General features: G+C 42.0%; 1 protein-coding gene across 1 annotated transcript in view; it reads left to right on the top strand.

Moving 5' to 3' along the window:
* Positions 1-20,021, top strand: part of LOC124624995 (dipeptidyl peptidase 1-like) — a 65,844-nt gene that overhangs the window by 20,322 nt on the left and 25,501 nt on the right. Inside the window, exons 3-7 of the mRNA XM_047149143.1 lie at positions 6,373-6,524; positions 6,605-6,757; positions 11,931-12,073; positions 14,708-14,833; positions 18,639-18,825. Coding sequence (XP_047005099.1) covers positions 6,373-6,524; positions 6,605-6,757; positions 11,931-12,073; positions 14,708-14,833; positions 18,639-18,825 — 761 coding nt within the window. The remainder of the gene's footprint in view (positions 1-6,372; positions 6,525-6,604; positions 6,758-11,930; positions 12,074-14,707; positions 14,834-18,638; positions 18,826-20,021) is intronic.

Here is a 20,021-nt window from a genome sequence, read left to right as displayed (position 1 = left end):
TTATAGCCTGTTTTTTCTTGTTTCTTTCTTTCTTCCTTTTTTTTTTTAAAAAAAAAGTCTGTAGGCTGTAGAGCAGCGTAGTAAGCTGCTGCCAGCCCGCCCCCTTCGGAGGGAATTGAAAATCAATAAAGAAAAAAAAAATACGTTTGAACATTTTATTTCGGTTGTTCCAATGTGATACATGTACCTTTGTGAACATATCATTTCTGAGAACACATAGTGTTACAGCGTGATTATCTGTAAATAGCACATAAATGCAATAAATGCTCAAAATGATGTCCGTCAACCTCAGTGCATTTGGCAATACGTGTAAAGACATTCCTCTCAACAGCGAGTAGTTCGCACATGCATTGGCAATGCGCTGACGCATGTTGTCAGGCGTTGTCGGAGGATCACGATAGCAAATATCCTTCAGCTTTCCCCACAGAAAGAAATCCGGGGACGTCAGATCCGGTGAAGGTGCGGGCCATGGTATGGTGCTTCTACGACCAATCCACCTGTCATGAAACATGCTGTTCAATACCGCTTCAACCGCACGCGAGCTATGTGCCGGACATCCATCATGCTGGAAGTACATCGCCATTCTGTCATGCAGTGAAACATCTTTTAGCAACATCGGTAGAACATTACGTAGGAAATCAGCATACACTGCACCATTTAGATTGCCATCGATAAAATAGGGGCCAATTATCCTTCCGCTCATAATGCTGCACCATACATTAACCCGCAAAGGTCGCTGATGTTCCACTTGTCGCAGCCATCGTGGATTTTCTGTTGCCCAATAGTGCATATTATGCCGGTTTACGTTACCACTGTTGGTGAATAACGCTTCCTCGCTAAATAGAACGCGTGCAAAAAATCTGTCATCGTCCCGTAAATTCTCTCGTGCCCGGTGGCAGAACTGTACACGACGTTCAGAGTCGTCGCCATGCAATTCCTGGTGCATAGAAATATGGTACGGATGCAATCGATGTTGATGTAGCATTTTCAACACCGACGTTTTTGAGATTCCCGATTCTCGCGCAATTTGTCTGCTACTGATGTGTGGATTAGCCGCGACAGCAGCTAAAACACCTACTTCTCCATCATCATTTGTTGCAGGTCGTGATTGACGTTTCACACGTGGCTAAACACTTCCTCTTTCCTTATGTAAGGTAACTATCCGGCGAACCGTCCGGTCACTTGGATGATGTCGTCCGGAATACCGAACAGCATACATATCACACGCCCGTTTGGCATTTTGGTCACAATAGCCATACATCAACACGATATCGATCTTTTCCGCAATTGGTAAATGGTCCATTTTAACACGGGTACGGGTAATGTATTACGAAGCAAATACCGTCCGCACTGGTGGAATGTTACGTGGTACCACGTACTTCTCCGTTTGTGACTATTACAGCGCCATCTGTCACAAAACGAAAAAAGTGGTCGAACTAAAACATTCATATTTCTTTACGTACTACACGAATATGTAATAAAAAATGGGGGTTCCTATTTAAAAAAAAAACGCAGTTGATATCTGTTTGACCTATGGCGGCACCATCTAGCGGGACAACCATAGCGCCATCTGGTTTCCCCCTTCAAGCTAGACGAGTTTCGTTCTTTGTTGTTTTTCGTTTCATGATTATTTCGTGAGATATTTGGCCCGGTCACTATCAATGGACCACCCTGTAGATAGTCGTTTTTCCCTGGTTCTACTTGGGAGTGGAACGGGAAAGGGCATGACTAGTAGTGGTACATGGTACCCTCCGCCAAGCACAATACGGTGGCTTGTGGAATACGTACGTAGATGTAGGTGTACAATGTGTGATTTTCTTCAGTCGCGCATCCATTATCAACAGCGACGTCGGAACTGCGTGTCCGGTGCCTTTACCTTAGATAAAGCAAAACTGATCGTCATCTACTGAATCCTCAGTTTTCTTTTCCATTTTTCTGTGTACTATTCTTGTCAGCAACTTGGCTGCATGAATTATTAAGCACATTGTGCGATACTTCTCGCACTTCTCCGCTCTTGCTATTTTCGGCATTGTGTGGATGATGTTCTTCCGAAAGTCTGTTGGAATATCGCCAGTCTCATACCTTCTATGCACCAATACGAATAGTTGTTTTCTTGCCACTTCCCCAAAAGATTTTAGACATTTTGATGGAATGTTATTTGTCCCTTCGGCCTTGTTTGATCTTAAGTCTTCCAAAGTTCTTTTAAATTCTTATTCTAATACCGAATCCCCTATCTCTTTCTTATTGACTCCTGTTTCTTCTGTAACGCCATCAGACAAGTCCTCTCCCTTAGAGTGGCCCTCAGTGCACTCTCTCCACCTAAGAGCTATCTCCTCTACATTTAACTGTGGGAATCCCATCTGACTCTTAATGTATTTACTATTAGTTTTCATTTCACCGAAAGTTGTTTTGACTTTTCTGTACACTGAGTCAACCATTACAACTAGCATTTCTTTTTCGATTTCGTCACACTTTTCAAGTAAAAATTTCACCTTAGCTTCCCTGCACTTCCTGTTTATATCGTTCATAAGTGTCCTGTATTTCTGTATTCCTGAATTCCCCTGAACATTTTTGTGCTTTCTTCTCTCCTCGATCAGTTGAAGTATTTCTTCTTTTACCAATGGTTTCTTCGCAGCTATCTTCCTTGTGCCTATATGTCTCTGTCCAACATTCGTGATTGCTCTTTTTAGAAATGTCCCTTCCTCTTCGAATGAATTGCTTACTGAGCTATTCGTTACCGCAGTATCTATAGTCTCAGAGAACCTAAAGCTTATGTCTTCATTCCTTAGTACTTCCGTATCACACTTCTTTGCACACTGATTCTTTCTGAATTGTATCTTCATCATTAATAAATTCTGATCTGAGTCTATATCTGTTTCTGGGTACGTGTTACAATGCAGAACCTGATTTCCAAATCTTTGTTTGATTTTGATCTAATCTTATTGAAATCTTCCCGCATGTCCCTGCCTTTTCCAAGTATACCTCCTCCTCTTGTGGTTCTTGAACAGAGTATTCACTATTACTAGGTTAAATTTTTTGCAGAGCTCAGTTACTGTTTCTCCTCTCTCTTTCCTACTACCAAACCAAGTCCATATTCTCGCTTAATCGTTTCTTCTACTCCTTCCCCTGCAACAGCATTCCAATCCCCCGTTACCATTAGATTTTAATCTCCATTTACTTACTGAATTACCCGTTCAGAATCCTCAAATACTTTTTCTATATCTTCATCCTATGCTTGCAACGTCGGCAAGTATACCCAAACTAATGTTTTCGGTTTTGGTTTGCTTCTGACTCTGATGAGAACAATCCCATCACTGAACTGTTCGCAGTAACACACTCTCTGCCTTATCTTCTTATTCATAATGAGTCCTACTGCTATTATTCCATTTTCTGCTGCTGCTGATGTTACTTTTTCTCGTCTGACCAGAAATCCTTGTCTTTTTTCCATTTCACTTCAGTGACGCCCACTATATCCAAATCGAGCCTTAGCATTTCCATTTTCAAATTTTCTAGCTTCCGTACCACGTCCAGACTTCTGTCATTCCACGGCGCAACTCGTAGAACTTTGTCCTTTCGTTGTTTATTCAGTCTTTTTATCGTGGTCACCTCCCCTTTGGCAGACTCCTTTCGGAGATCCGAATGGAGGACGAGTCCGGAATCATTTGCCAAACGAGAGATCATACTGACACTTTTTCAATTACGGGCCACATGTCCTGTGGGTACACATCACGTGTCTTTAATGCAGTGGTTTCCATTTCCTTCTTCATCCTCATGGGCAAGAGAGTGTCCTGAACAGCTTTCCGCTCGTTGACGCTCTTTTGCAAAACCGTTAGCTGAATTAGGGGACTTCTTATGACGTAAGCCGTCGACCGCCATTGCTGATGATTTTCGTTCAAAATTTAAGCACTGTAAAGTTGGAACCCCGGACCAAGAACGTTTTGGTTACTAATTCAAAATCGCTGCTCCTAGATCGCGGTGTTTATAACTTAGACAATGTAACCTACGCAAGGACATGTCCGGAATTCAGCCTCAGTCAGGCAAAAAAGTTTGTTATATATAAGAATATTTCACTGACATACGAAAAAGTCATGTACCTTCGATTTCCTCTGGCATGTCCCTATCCGTTTCATTGGTATCAAATTTAACGATGTTTCACTTTGTATCCTAATCATTGTGCTAGGCATTCTTACATTCTTTTCTTCATGATCGAAAACTATATTATAATGTTTCTATTCTGCGAACGTGTTTTGTGTGATTATAGTGCAGACGAAGAGAAGTACATTGCCGATTCACAGACGAAAATGGAAAGCGGTGCACCGTGAATTTCTTGACCGAACCCCACAAAAATTGGTACTGCAGTATTCCGTGATTGCAGAATGTGTTGATTAATATTTCTTCCATTTTTGAGATTATATTCAGTACAGAAAAAAGCCATTCCTACAGATGATGAATAAAGTGAATATGCCATGGCTGCTGTGTGTCCATGTGTTTGTGTATATCGTTCAAGCTGTCTTCAGGTGGATTTCGTAACACGGTGTATCAAGAGGGCGTACATGTACAGCTCCTGTTGTCTTTCGCACTTTGAAAAAGGTTGAATCAATTGTACGATTGATACGGGAGCATTAGGCCGATAGAGAGCACAGACTAATGACTGCAGAAGGGTGGCGGCGAGATGGGCTGAGGACAACAGTGTGACGAGAATAGTAGGGAGGTGTCTTTGCAGAAGGACCGCACTACGAGAAGATCGTAGGACTGTTGGACTGGCCCCGACATTTAGACTTTTGGCAACAGCTGGTTGCAGGCAAAGTGTCACTACGTACCGTTGGGAACAGACTAGTACACGCTGGTTTGAGACGTGGATCTACAATGCGTCGTTTACTGCTGACGCCATACCACAGACGACTATTTGTGGCGGTCGTATCGTCTCCACCGTGGCCGTAGACGACCTGGTGAAAGGTCCACCTTGTGGATTCGTGGTGTGGGAAGCTATTGGATATGACAACAGGACTGATGTGGTAACTGCCGAAGGGAGGTGGAATGTTGTTTGTCAAGAGTGGTAAGCCCTGTTCCTGTACCCTTTATGACCAGGGTGCCAAATGGTTGTTTCAGAAAGATAATGCACGCATGACATCATATTGGAGTTCAGACCATGAACGCCTTGGGGAATGTACGGATTGTTCACTCGCCTACCTGGTCTCCTAGAGGATGTCTGGGATGCTGTGCAAAGACGTACATTTTCATACCAGTCTCCAGCCAGCAATCTTCGTGAAATGACACAGAGTGTGTTTCAGGGATGGTGAGGAATTCCTCAAAATCCTCACGCGACATCCGGAGGCTTTTTCCTTATGTGCCACAACAAACACCATGTGATTATAATTAAAGTGGTGCTGCTTACAGAGGTCCGTTGTGGACTTCAATTGTAGCATGGCAGCGAAACTTGGTAGATATTCTAATAGTTTAATGGGAACGATCTGATCTGGAAAAAAAAAAAAAAAAAAAAAAAAATTAGTTCCAATTTTGGTCACCAGGTGCAAATCTGGCGTTTTCGACGTCTCCTATGCTCATATAGAACAAACTGCGTAAGCAGCAGTTAGTAATAAAATCAACATTACGGTTTTCTAATTTGTTTGGCCTTTTTTGCCCACGTCTTATTTCTAATTCATTACGTATGAAACATTTACGTACGTCTCTCTTGCTTTCAGAGCGCCAGATTCGCTCCTCCTGACCAAAACTAGAACTAAGTTTTTTCGTCATGAATCGGTTCCGCGTTAAGGCATTGGAATGTGTAACACGTTTCGCTACTATACGATAATTACAAGCCATATGGGACCTCTCTGAGTAGCTGCACTTTATAACTACCCAGTAAAAGAATGTATTCCTACCCGTTAGGGTATACCTGATACTGATGTTTGACATCAGTTCCAACTTCAATGAAAGTTTTATCAAGTAAATCCGTGATGTGACGAACATCTCCATAAAGTTTGATAAACATCGGACTGCTGCTCATGGTATAACACTTTATGTTCCCATCAATGTATTTCGTGACTAAATAGCACCTAAGCACGCTTTAGGCTTTATTGTAGTACTGGCCACGAGAGCGATTTAGGAATGTACACGACGAAATTTGCCGTTTGTGGAAGTTGGAATCTGGCTTAATATTTTTAGAGAAGACGGAAGCTTATAGATGTATTTTCATGTGATTCACGGTCTACAAAGACGTGGAGGTACCTCAGGGAAGCAGTTACGTTTTGTAAAAGCCTTGCATGTGGATAGATAATAATTTATGCAACTTCTACCAACTTCAATCTACTCTTGTCACAAGAAATTGTTGTGTTTCATTATTTTGAAAGAAATTTGTTTATTTGTCCAAAGATGCCGTCCAGACAGTTACGGTCGACTTGACGTATCCCAACATCGCTACTGACCAGTTTGGTAACGTGGGCACCTGGACATTGATATACAACCAGGGGTTTGAAGTGACCGTCAACGGCAGGAGCTACTTCGCATTCTCTTACTACACCTCGGTAAGATTTGATTTACGGAAGTAGGTTAGATTGTTAACGTGGGGCTAAGTATGCTCACTGCTGACATCTGATGTTTTCAGGATAATGGCACAGTAACTAGTATCTGCGACCGTACTTTCAATGGCTGGTCGCATGACGTCACGCAGAGGCACTGGTCCTGCTACTACGGTGTCAAGAACTCGCCAGTCTCCAAAAAGACCCACGAGGATCCGTTCGCAGCAAAGCCGCAACTGGTAAGATACGCTATTCTATTGCGTAATTCTACTAATTCAATCAAAACTCTATTAAAAAAGGGAATGAAGGATAGACCTGAGCGTTCTACTGACTAAGCTCTCTAGAGGGGACAGGGAGGAGGACGGAGAAGGGGGAAAGCTATGGCGTTCTTAAGGAATCCTTCCTGCTGTTGCCTCAGTTAATACAAAGTTAATACAATACGAACAATCGAATATATGTGTCAAAAATAAGATTCTGTACATTCGTTTAGCGAATTCATATCCAATGGATACTTACCCAGTAAGTATGTATGGAAGGTGGCTAACGTTCGTGCCAAAGGAACAGCAAGACATGCAGGAGCCTATAGTGTGAATACAGTATTTCTAAACCAGGAATGATTTTCTTACAGCTAAATGTTCGAAAGTACCCGCATACCTCTGTGTAATGCGGAATTGTCACGAGAGGCCAATATGAAAGGAGGCGAAGAGTATTCTATTGCAGTTAAACCAATTACAGCCCTCGGTCACAAAATTTAAGTCCTTTGATCAGGTTTCAACACTTCTATGACTGCCTTCATCAGAAATTAAATATTCAAATTGGCCTATAACATAAGTACAAAATTATGGGAATTTTTTTTTTATATAGAAGTGTAAGTACTGTTTAATTGTACAAGAAAGAAACAGTACCCACATGTCACATGCTTGAGGATCCGACTCCAGAATTACAAAAAGAAGTCAGGTCAGCTATCAATAGCGCAAAATTTCTAATCGAACCTTTTCAGAAGAAAATACTTATCCACATGAACCCTCAGCCCCAAAACTTCGGTCTCAATTTAAAATTCACAAACCTAACCATCCGATACGGCCGATTTCTAATATTATGACTAGCGCATACCATGATTTAACCAAATTTCTGCATGAAACTCTGACAAAATCATTCAAGGACAATTATTCCATCCCAAATAGTCACGCCTTAGTCCATAAAATAAAAGATTTAGAAGGCAGTTCAGATACCAAGTTGTTTTTACTAGACGTCAAAAATCTATATACTAACGTTCCCGTACAAGAAACGCTTAGGATCGTAGAAAAAAATTTACGTCATTTCAAAAAAATCTTTCAGATGAACAAATCACAGACTTCATGAATCTAATCACAGTCGTAGTCAAATACAACTATTTTGAATTTAATGAACAACTGTGCCAGCAATCCGACGGTGTCGCTATGGGAAATCCGTTAGCTGGTATTCTTACTGATATTTTCATTAACTCTCTAGAAGAAAGGTTTTTCAACTGTTTTTCAGCTACAGCACTAGGCATTCTCTCCTATGTCAGATACGTTGTAGATATGTTAGTCGTTTACAAGGGACTTGCTGATGGCATTGACCGTATTTTCGATCTCTTTAATGAAATTCATGAGATAATTTCTTTCACCATCGAACTCGAAAACGAGGCCCGTCAATTAAATTTTCTTGACTTGACGCTCACAGTAGAGGAAAATAAAATCTCATTCAATGTTTTTCGTAAAGAAACATACACTGACCAGATCGTACCTTCGTCCTCCATGCAACTACAAACTCATAAAAACGCTTTTTTTTCACTCTGCTATTCATAGGGCTACTTCTGTTCCACTCTCGAAAGAAAAATTCAATGAAGAGATTAATTTGCTCCAAACGGTAGCAGTTAGTAACGAATATGAACCTGGCCTAGTGGATGACATCCCTAAAAAGAAAACTGTTAAAAGAGTTACTACTCTCGGCACCTCTATCATTGAATATAACTCAAAAAACATTTTTCTATCCCTTTCTCGGGGCCCATCTCGTATTAGATTCAATGCCTTTTTTCGTCGTAAATATAGCCATAACGTTGCCTTTTTTACCAATAATAATTTGAAGAGAAACTTCATTCATAAGTTAAAAACGACTCGTTACCCTTTGGAAAATTCTGGCGTCTATAAGTTTTTCTGCGACATCTGCTGTTCTTACTACATTGGAGAAACAGGGCCTGCCTTTAGAATCAGATATAAAGAACATCTTTTAAGGAAAAATGGCACTAGCACCCAAAATTTGTCTTTTGCCGACCATCTTCTGATTACAGGTCACGCGCCTAAAACTGTTCACGATATCAACATTTTGCACTCCGAGAAGAAAGGACGTAGATTAGATATTCTCGAAGAATTAGAAATTTTTAAACATCTTTCTCTACATGATAGCCTCATTCCCAATGACCAGGTATAATTACGTAATAAAATTTCTTCAACTGTATAAAGCTGTTACTTGATATTTGCTTTCGGGTTTCCTCTTGCAGTTACCGAAATGTTTTTTCAATCTAAATCAGATCATAATTTTCCGTTTATTAAATGGTTTATATTGGCTGTATTTCACGTTATATCGTTTTTCTACAGGCTGTGTATTCAGCCCCCTTTGTGTTTTCTGTAATGGTGTTTTCATCCTTTAAACTGTACTTCTAAGCTCTGATGTAGAGAAAATGTTACCTTATCTGCTGCTGTCAAACAAAATATTACCTTTTACGTCATGCACTGAATAATGTTAATCATGATATTCGTCTGTCGTTATTTGAATGTTAAGTAGCTAGCTTGTACTTGCGGCTACTAGATGGCACTCTTGGTACCATGTTAACCTGCCCGCAGTTGCAAACGCGGGCGACTCAGTCTGTTGCTACCTGTGGATTTATATGAATGAGCAGCTCATAGTGGCGCGCCTTCCATGTATTCTTTTTTAAAATTTTGTGACTGAAGCCGTATCGCTTGATATTTATCTTATACGTGATATGTAAATACTCTTTCTTCCTTGTATTGTTAGTCATTACTTAAACTATTATATAAAAAATTTTTCCTATAATTTTGTACTTATATTATAGGCCAATTTGAATATTTAATTTCTGATGAAGGCACCCAAGAAGTGTCAAAACCTGGTCAAAAGACTTAAATTTTGTGACCGAGGGCTGTAATTGCTTTAACTGTGATTTGTAAACGGTTACTGACTACGCAGCCATGTTTAAAACTTCAAGTATTGTGTTGTCAGAAGAGATTCAATACCAACAGAATGGGTTGGCCAGCAGAGCCCAGTTGCTTCAAACATGGACTATTTAACTGGACGTCACCGGAATAAGAAATCCTTGAGTGACATTTCAATCCTTCTAAAGCTGCCCAAATCGACAGCTGGGGATGTGATTTTGAAATGGAAAGGTGAAAGAACAACCACAGAGAAACCAGTACCAGGCAGACCTCACATACTGACGAGAGGGACCATCGAGCATTGCGGAGGTGGCTGTAAAAAGTAACGTGAAGTCAGCAGAAAGGAATCAGTTGTTAATTCCAAATTGTTACCAGAAGTCCAATTGGCACAATGACCACGCGTAAGAGTTAAAACGAATGAGGTACAATATTCGAGCAGTTGCTCGTAAGCCACGCTGTACTGCAGGCATTGCTTAGTGATGCTTGAGGTGACGACAGGATCGACGCCACTGAACAGTAGGTGACAGGTATCGGGCGATTTCGAGTGATTAATAACGTTAGATCCTGTGGCTATCCGATGGAAGGGTTTGGGTTTGGCGAATGCCTGGAGAACCTTACCTGCCTTCGTGAGTAATGCCAACAGTGAGGTACGGAGAAGGTGGTGTAACGGTATGGAGGTGCTTCTCGTGTTTATGATGTTGCCTCCTGTTGCCCTTAAGAAAATGCTAAATGTGGGAGGATATGAACACATTTTGTAGCATCGCTTACTGCGTAGAGTAGACGAACAGTTCGGGGACAAAGAATGTTTGAAACTTCATGACAATGCATCCTCTCATTCCTGAAATGGATGTCCTGTTCATAGTCCCGATATGAACCCAATGGATCGTCACTGGGATGAGCTGGAACATCACTTTCTCCCCAGACCCCAGCATCCGACACTTCGTTGAAAGTGTCCCCTGCAAAGCTCAAACCGTCATAAAGGTGAAGAGCGTATACACTCCTTATTTATGCCCACTAATAGCGTTTGGATAGCTTTGATCGGATAGTGTTTATCAAGAAATTTGGTACGTACTGTGCCTCATTTGGCATCTTCCCTCAGACTACTATAGAATCAGAGTTATACCCTTTGAGGCCTAGAAAGGAGTTAAAGTATCCTCAATTCACTTTATGCAGAGAGTGAGATGGTGAAGCGGTATAACACAGAAATACAATGTAGGGAGTGCTCAATTAGAATTCCGATGCTACCGCTTTTCTAACTGTCGTTAGTGCTTGTTCACATTACTCCTGTTGAATAACAACATGGTAATTCAAAGAATCACTTTTAATATCTTTATTCATCATTACCAGTATTCATATTGCTCCATCGCGAATCATCTTGCACATAATGACGTAACACAAGCTTAGTGTTTCAGCAACAATCTTATACGGACATTCGAATCCGTCCACCTCGATCCCTAATAAAGGAAAGTTATGTTATGTATATTTTGGAACACTGCAAATTTACATATGGACTGACATTGATCTGAACGCTTGTGGAGCGTCTTTTCTGCTTCAGTTTCTAATTGGCGTAATCATCAGAGTACAGAATATGAATTATATTTACATTTATTCTCAGCTTTTTACCAGAGGTTCTCTGAGATTTACAAGCCATCATTACAGCGCTCGTACGTCTCTGGGCAACTATTTTTACGAAAACTCAGTTATTTACTGCAAGACGTATATCAAAATCATAGTACTGTTATTATCAGTTACCATTCGGCACACTGCTGTAACGGTTTGTATTTCGTTTGGATTGAGACTAATTGCTGACTCACGAATCTTTCATGTTAATGCGGTTCCATTTAGACACTTACATTCACATCACAACGACCTGATTCAGCACATTTATGTAATTTGACTGACACTTCGTAAGTTTATTTACTATCACTTAATTACACTTCAGCATCTCGCATTAAATTTGCCTATGCAATCTTAAAAAAAATTTTGAATTGCGTAATTTCGACGGACATTTAGGAAAAAAGGTAATATTTTAGTTTTTAGTGTACTCTAATAACTTGTAATCTTTGGCACTACGATGATACCAAAATGTTTGACAGTGCACACTAAATCTTCAGGCTTTATCTAATAGAGCTAGGCAGTTCAGAAACTCAAATGTTTATCTTCGATGCTTACTACATACCAGCATTTATTGGAATATGACTAAGGTATCTTCCTGTTGCAGATGGCGCAAATAGTTGACGTTTTGCAGGAGACACGTTTGGTAACTGAAATAAACAAGTCGCAGAAGTTGTGGAAAGCAAAGGTATACGATAAGTTTGTAGGAATGACAAGAGAAGAGCTCATTAATATGGCTGGAGGCAAAAGGTAAGCCTACTTTCAAGAGAATTTTGCAATGGCTGAGATTCTAATCTTTTCATTCAATAACCAGAAAGACTAAATTAGCTATTATTCAGTCTCAGACGACCATCTAAGAACTCCGCATGTCCATCTAAACAGAATGATCGTTTACCATCAACTTAGGAGGTCCTTGACAGGTCGCTAGAAATCAGGCAGAGTGCAACACTACAAAGTTTTGATATATTGCTAAATAGCATGAATTATTCTAAAACTTCTCAATAATGCAATATTTTCGCCTGTCAGATAATATCCGTTCTCAACTTTATGTTACTTCGTAACATCGGCTGAGAATAACTTGAGATATATTTTCGAACTTTCAAAGCACGTAACAGTGCGTCTTCCGTGCACAAGATAGACAAACCGTGCCGAATGGGCTCATGGTTATTATGTCTTTTTGCCGTCCGTTCTGATAGCGGCACGGTAGCCTTTGCAATATGCTTCAAACAGTTATGCTCTAGAATGGTTCCAAGAGGAGAAAGTGCCACCTTTCTCTTGCATTCTCCCCCCCCCCCCCGGCCCTCATCTCCTCGCCGCCGTTTGCTTGTGTATGCCTATGGTTAGACACGTTTTGGACCACTGTGACGAAGCCAACTCGCATTACCGCGATATGCTGCCGAATTAAAGGTGCTAAATTCTACAGCGGTGGCGATGCTGACAAGATGTGCATGCGTCGCATAAATATAGCTAACAATACTGGCATTCTTCAACTCTAAATTTCACTTGCGAATGGCTGAGTGTTTGTCAGTGGGAAAGTGGTTGCAGCAAGTTAACATCTTTCGGGTGAAATCGCGAAATATCATGGAATAGGCAACATATTATTATCTTACAACAATTTTCATCATGCTTGTGTACGGGCTACTTCCGACTGTAATTCAGATTATTGCTAAGTAATTGTGAAACAATGTTGACTTTAATATTACTACATATCTTTATACACAGGTTAATTAAACTGTCTCTACCTATGGGTTTTATGCAACCCGCATTGCATTCAAATACCACAAGCAAGATTTTCATATTCCCTCCTTCGTTACATAGGAACTATTAGCCCTATAGAAAAAATGAACAGGACCTTTTTGTAGGAAATTTAATGTAGTTAAATTTTGTACGGGGACACCTTTTCGCTGGAGGCGATTGTTTTCGAATTATTCAAGAGAAGCGTGTTTGAAGGCGGAGCTGAAGAGACACGCGTCTTATGGTCACTTTTGTGCGTTTTTCATGAATAATTCGAAAACTGCGGCCTCTAGCGGAAATGTATCCCAGTATAAAATTTAACTACATTAAGTTTCCCATGAAAAGGTCTTATTCATTTTTTCCTGTAGGTCTTGCAGTTTGCATGTAACGAAAACTATGAAAATATCGCACGCAGTTTTTGAAGGCGTTGCAGGTTATATAAAACCCATAGGTAGGGGTAGCTGAATCGCGCTATACAGGGTGGTCCATTGATAGTGACCGGGCCAAATATCTAACAAAATAAGCATCAAACGAAAAAACTACAAAGATCGAAACTCGTCTAGCTTGAAGGGGGAAACCAGATGGCGCTATGGTTGGCCCGCTAGATGGCGCTGCGTTTTGTTACATAGGAACCCCCATTTTTTATTACATATTCGTGTAATACGTAAACAATTATGACTGTTTTAGTTGGACCACTTTTTTCGCTTTGTGATAGATGGCGCTGTAATAGTCACAAACATATGGCACACATTTTTTACGAACAGTTGGTAACAGGCAGGTTTTTTAAATTAAAATACAGAACGTGGGTACGTTTGAACATTTTATTTCGGTTGTTCCAATGTGATACATGTACATTTGTGAACTTATCATTTCTGAGAACGCACGCTGTTACAGCGTGACTACTTGTAAATACCACATTGATGCAATAAATGCTCAAAATGATGGCCGTCAACCTCAATGTATGTGGCAATACGTGTAACGACATTCCTCTCAACAGCGAGTAGTTCGCCTTCCGTAATGTTCGCACATACATTGAGAATGCGCTGACGCATGTTGTCAGGCGTTGTCGGTGGATCGCGATAGTAAATACCATTCAACTTTCCCCACAGAAAGAAATCCGGGGACGTCAGATCCGGTGAATGCGCGGGGTATGGTATGGTGCTTCTACGACCAGTCCACCTGTCATGAAATATGCTATTCAGTACCGCTTCAACCGCACGAGACCTATGTGCCGGACATCCCCTGTATACACATCTATAAAGACACCCGCCGCTTTTTGCTGTTTGTGTGTTTGGGCTAATCTCAGCAGTTTCTGTAGGTATGGTTTTCACACAGACAGACAGGAAGGTTTTCTGTATAATTAATACATATTTCGTGTCAGTTAGTTGAATTAAGACGATCTTTGCCGACGAAGTCGTGATTTATGAGAACTTTTTTGAACTGTGATGATTAAATCATTTAAGTAATACTAGAATTTAGAGTTAACGTTGTTCTGTCAGTTTTAATAAAGTTGTCCGGCCTTATACGCTTGGTACTACCCATACGAAGTCGGCTTCTCTTATAAAAGGAAGATAAGTAGCCCTAACACTAGTCGAATGGACGATGCCGTCAACACGAGTGACAGCGGACGGGTGTATGTTCTTTTTGCAGTACGTGGCTGGCAGAGAGGCCGGGGCCCGCACCTGTGACGGCGGAGCTGAAGCGACGCGCCTCCTACCTGCCCAGGCAGTGGGACTGGAGGGACGTCGACGGAGTCAACTACGTGTCTCCAGTCAGGTGAGCCTCCTCCTGACCAACTGGAGTGTGCAGCCAAGTTGAACTTCAAAAAGTCACTACGAACGGCAGACAGAAACAGTCAATGGTTTAGTTCGACTTCCATTCTTCTTATGTTGACTGGCAATATGTTAGATGACAGACTAGTAAAGATCGCATTGAAAATTCCCAGCAGATTAAATTGTGAGCCGGACAGCAACTCTCAGTCTTGCCATTAATTACAGATCACACTTCGCAGTGGAGTGATACAGGGTGTTTCAAAAATGATCGGTATATTTGAAACGGCAATAAAAACTAAACGAGCAGCGATAGAAATACACCGTTTGTTGCAATATGCTTGGGACAACAGTACATTTTCAGGCGGACAAACTTTCGAAATTACAGTAGTTACAATTTTCAACAACAGATGGCGCTGCAAGTGATGTGAAAGATATAGAAGACAACGCAGTCGGTGGGTGCGCCATTCTGTACGTCGTCTTTCTGCTGTAAGCGTGTGCTGTTCACAACGTGCAAGTGTGCTGTAGACAACAAGGTTTATTCCTTAGAACAGAGGATTTTTCTGGTGTTGGAATTCCACCGCCTAGAACACAGTGCTGTTGCAACAAGACGAAGTTTTCAACGGAGGTTTAATGTAACCAAAGGACCGAAAAGCGATACAATAAAGGATCTGTTTGAAAAATTTCAACGGACTGGGAACGTGACGGATGAACGTGCTTGAAAGGTAGGGCGACCGCGTATGGCAACCACAGAGGGCAACGCGCAGCTAGTGCAGCAGGTGATCCAACAGCGGCCTCGGGTTTCCGTTCGCCGTGTTGCAGCTGCGGTCCAAATGACGCCAACTTCCACGTATCATCTCATGCGCCGGAGTTTACACCTCTATCCATACAAAATTCAAACGCGGCAACCCCTCAGCGCCGCTACCATTGCTGCACGAGAGACATTCGCTAACGATATAGTGCACAGGATTGATGACGGCGATATGCATGTGGGCAGCATTTGGTTTACTGTCGAAGCTTATTTTTACCTGGACGGCTTCGTCAATAAACAGAACTGGCGCATATGGGGAACCGAAAAGCCCCATGTTGCAGTCTCATCGTCCCTGCATCCTCAAAAAGTACTGGCGTGGGCCGCCATTTCTTCCAAAGGAATCATTGGCCCATTTTTCAGATCCGAAACGATTACTGCATCACGCTATCTGGACATTTTTCGTGAATTTGTGGCGGTATAAACTGCCTTAGACGACACTGCGAACACCTCGTGGTTTATGCAAGATGGTGCCCGGCCACATCGCACGGCCGACGTCTTTAATTTCCTGAATGAATATTTCGATGATCGTGTGATTGCTTTGGGCTATCCGAAACATAGAGGAGGCGGCGTGGATTGGCCTCCCTATTCGCTAGACATGAACCCCTGTGACTTCGTTCTGTGGGGACACTTGAAAGACCAGGTGTACCGCCAGAATCCAGAAACAATTGAACAACTGAAGCAGTACATCTCATCTGCATGTGAAGCCATTCCGCCAGACACGTTGTCAAAGGTTTCGGGTAATTTCATTCTGAGACTACGCCATATTATTGCTACGCATGGTGGATATGTGGAAAATATCGTACTATAGAGTTTCCCAGACCGCAGCGCCATCTGTTGTTGAAAATTGTAACTACTGTAATTTCGAAAGTTTGTCTGCCTGAAAATGTACTGTTGTCCCAAGCATATTGCAACAAACGGTGTATTTCTATCGCTGCTCGTTTAGTTTTTATTGCCGTTTGAAATATACCGGTCATTTTTGAAACACCCTGTATATTCATTCTGAAAATATAATCAAATGGTTCAAATGGCTCTGAGCACTATGGGACTCAACTTCTGAGGTCATTAGTCCCCTAGAACTTAGAACTAGTTAAACCTAACTATCCTAAGGACATCACACACATCCATGCCCGAGGCAGGATTCGAACCTGCGACCATAGCGGTCTCGCGGTTCCAGACTGCAGCGCTTAGAACCGCACGGCCACTTCGGCCGGCGAAAATGTAATCGATAAGCCATTTCTCCGCGATCTCTTTCCTGGCAGAAAAGGTCTTCCGTGTACGTAGAGAGTTACTGTGAATCGCGGGAAGTGTGACGGAGGTACTGGCCGAAGCGCAGCTGTGAGCGTGAGTCCTGAGTCGCGCATGGCTAGCTCAGCCAGTAAGGGCAATGGCCCTGAAAGCAAAGTTTCTGGACTTGAACATCGATCAGGCACAGTTTTAATCTGATTGGAATTTTCGAAACCTACATTCCACTTCATTGTGGAGTCACAAAGTTGTACAAATGTTGAAACATCCGCTCTTGACGTCTACATCTACAATCATACTCTGCAAATCATTATGAAGTGCGTGTTAGACTTCTTCTCACTGTACCAGTTGTTAGGGCTTCTCCCCGCTCCATTCATTTATAGAGCGCAGAAAGGATCACTGTTTGGAAATCTCTCTATGCGCGCTGTAAATAATCTAACCTTGTTCTCACGGTCCCTACTGCAACGATATGTAAGGGATAGTAGTAATCATATCAAGACGGTCCTCGGAACTTTGTGAGTAGACTTTCTCGGGCTGGTTAGCATCTATCTTCATGCGTCTGTAATCAGTAATTAAGGTTATTTGAAATTCTATTACATATAGCATTTCAGTGGTCGTTACCTCAGTGTTTCACTTCTGCTTTCGTAGACGCAGGCGTATTAAATACAGCACTGTCTGATACTTTGAGCTAGCAGCGACCATAAATAAGTAAACACCGGTCGATGTCAGTCAGTTTATATCGATTTCAGTCACTCCCATCAGCTTCTTCAGCGAGGGTCGTCTTAGAGTGAACGTAAAATAGATGAAAGACATTTACTGTGTTAGGCAAATATTACTAAACACAGTAAAAGGTTTGCCGTTGTGCGTACAGGGTATTCACATGCTTCCCCAAAGCAGGCACCTTATAAATTCTATCGTCAAATGGAATTAATCTCCTTTTCTTTCTGTGTGACTACTTTTAACAGTGTCCTGCTATTTATCAGGCACCCGTTTGATTCTATCGTAAGGTGAAATTGATCTCCTATCTGATTTGCTGCTTTTGACAACGTTCTTTCACAGTCCGATATCCAGATTTAAAAAAATGCTATTTACTAGTAATGCATCTTTACATCATCGATGGTTCAGGGCTCATAACCTACACACACACACACACACACACACACACACACACACACACACACCGAAAGAGAGAAAGAGAGAGAGAGAGAGAGAGAGCACTGGCAATTCAGATTTTCATAGTTGGTGCAAACATTAACGCAAACATAAACAAAAATCAAAGAAACATAGTCAGTATGTTAAATTACGGATACCTCATGATCTGAAACGGTAAATTTGCTTATCTGTTCTGTAACTTACAGTTTTCTAAACTGTGGGAATACATAAACCAGTTATAATTTAATACTGACTGAGGAATTTTCACCTGGTCAGTACTCCTTGATTATATACCATTTAAGCTTTACTCCATACACTCTTCCACAAAACTTAATTGACCTCATGTACTTTCAAATAGTTTTCCACAAAAATTCACGTGCCATCCTTCCTACACTATTTAAACTCTTTCCCGCTTTATTTTCACTGAATTACAAGGGCAATGTTTTCTCTTTGCCCTTAGCACTAAAATTTACACACATCAGGTACCGTAAATAACAACACAGTACGGTAAGTATGAAAAGAAAAACAGCCTCGGCAAGAAAAATTCTGCCTCAGCCTGATCCGTTGTTGCTGAAGTGTCGCACAGTGAGAGCGTCTTTATTTGCAGGAACCAAGGTAACTGCGGTAGCTGCTTCGCCTTCTCCGCGGCCGGCATGCTGGAGGCACGCATCCGCATCCAGACCAACAGCACGCAGCAGCCCGTATTCTCCCCGCAGGACGTGGTCAGCTGCAGCCCGCTCGACCAGGGCTGCTCCGGAGGGTTCGCCTACCTCGTGGCCGGCAGATATGGCAAGGTACACTATACTCACAGGTTTATTACCAGTCTTTAATTGATGAATGTTACTGTCACACTGATCCTTGGCTCAACACTAACAATACAAAAAGTTGCAGCGCCTTAGGGTAGTGTTTCCCATATAGTCTGGGACCAGAATGAATTTTCACTGTGCAGTTGTGTGTGCACTGATTTTAAACTTCCTAGTAGATTAAAACTCTGGGCTGCACCGGGATTGAACCTAGGACCTTTGCCTTTCAGGGGAAAGTGCGAGAGCTACCCTACCACGATTCACGACTCACCCTGCAAGCGCAACTCACGCACGACCCACCCTCACAGCTGTATTTCCATCAGTACCTCTTCTGTGACCTCTTAAATTTCACAGTAGTTCTCCTGATAACCTTGTGAAGCTGGCACTCCTAGAAGAAAGAAATGTCCCGGGTTCGATCTGGCACACATTTTTAATCTGCCAGGAAGTTTCAGTCTGAGACCACTACCTCAGATATCGGCCAGTACTCCTGTTGTGACAGCAGTCACGAAGGGCTGTATTGAACGACAAATGTCGGATTCTTCAAGACGGCTACGTAACCACAAATGGCAGTATTAATGAAAATTACCACTTTCATTCAAGGCACTATACAGAAGCGATGTAGAAACACTGATATGATTAATTTGTTATAAGAGACTTGGTGTCGGAAATGACGGTAAATACGCCAAAAGCGGATGACAAATGTTGAACGTGTAACGTCAGCAGATGGCGTACTTCACCATATGTGCAGCAGTTTGGCTTATAGATGTTACTCTCGCCGATAGGGGAACAGTGCTAGGCTCTGAGCACTATGGGACTCAACTGCTGAGGTCATTAGTCCCCTAGAACTCAGAACTAGTTAAACCTAACTAACCTAAGGACATCACAAACATCCATGCCCGAGGCAGGATTCGAACCTGCGACCGTAGCGGTCTTGCGGTTCCAGACTGCAGCGCCTTTAACCGCACGGCCACTTCGGCCGGCTAACAGTGCTAGGCCCTACACATTGTTCCACTAGGGTACTCTGTACTCATTCCTGTATTGTCCGATGTGATGCGGTAGTGCTTGTGGTAATACACTGGCTCGATGAACTGGTGTACATTTACGAAAACAGAGTAGTCTAGTGGAGCGATGTCTAACACTGCCCACTACTCGCGAGAGTAGGATCGACATGCCCAGCCACTGCACAT

The sequence above is a fragment of the Schistocerca americana genome, chromosome 1, assembly GCF_021461395.2.
Source record: "Schistocerca americana isolate TAMUIC-IGC-003095 chromosome 1, iqSchAmer2.1, whole genome shotgun sequence".
In the NCBI taxonomy this organism is placed as follows: Eukaryota; Metazoa; Arthropoda; class Insecta; order Orthoptera; family Acrididae; genus Schistocerca; species Schistocerca americana.
This window is presented reverse-complemented; position numbering and strand designations above follow the sequence as displayed.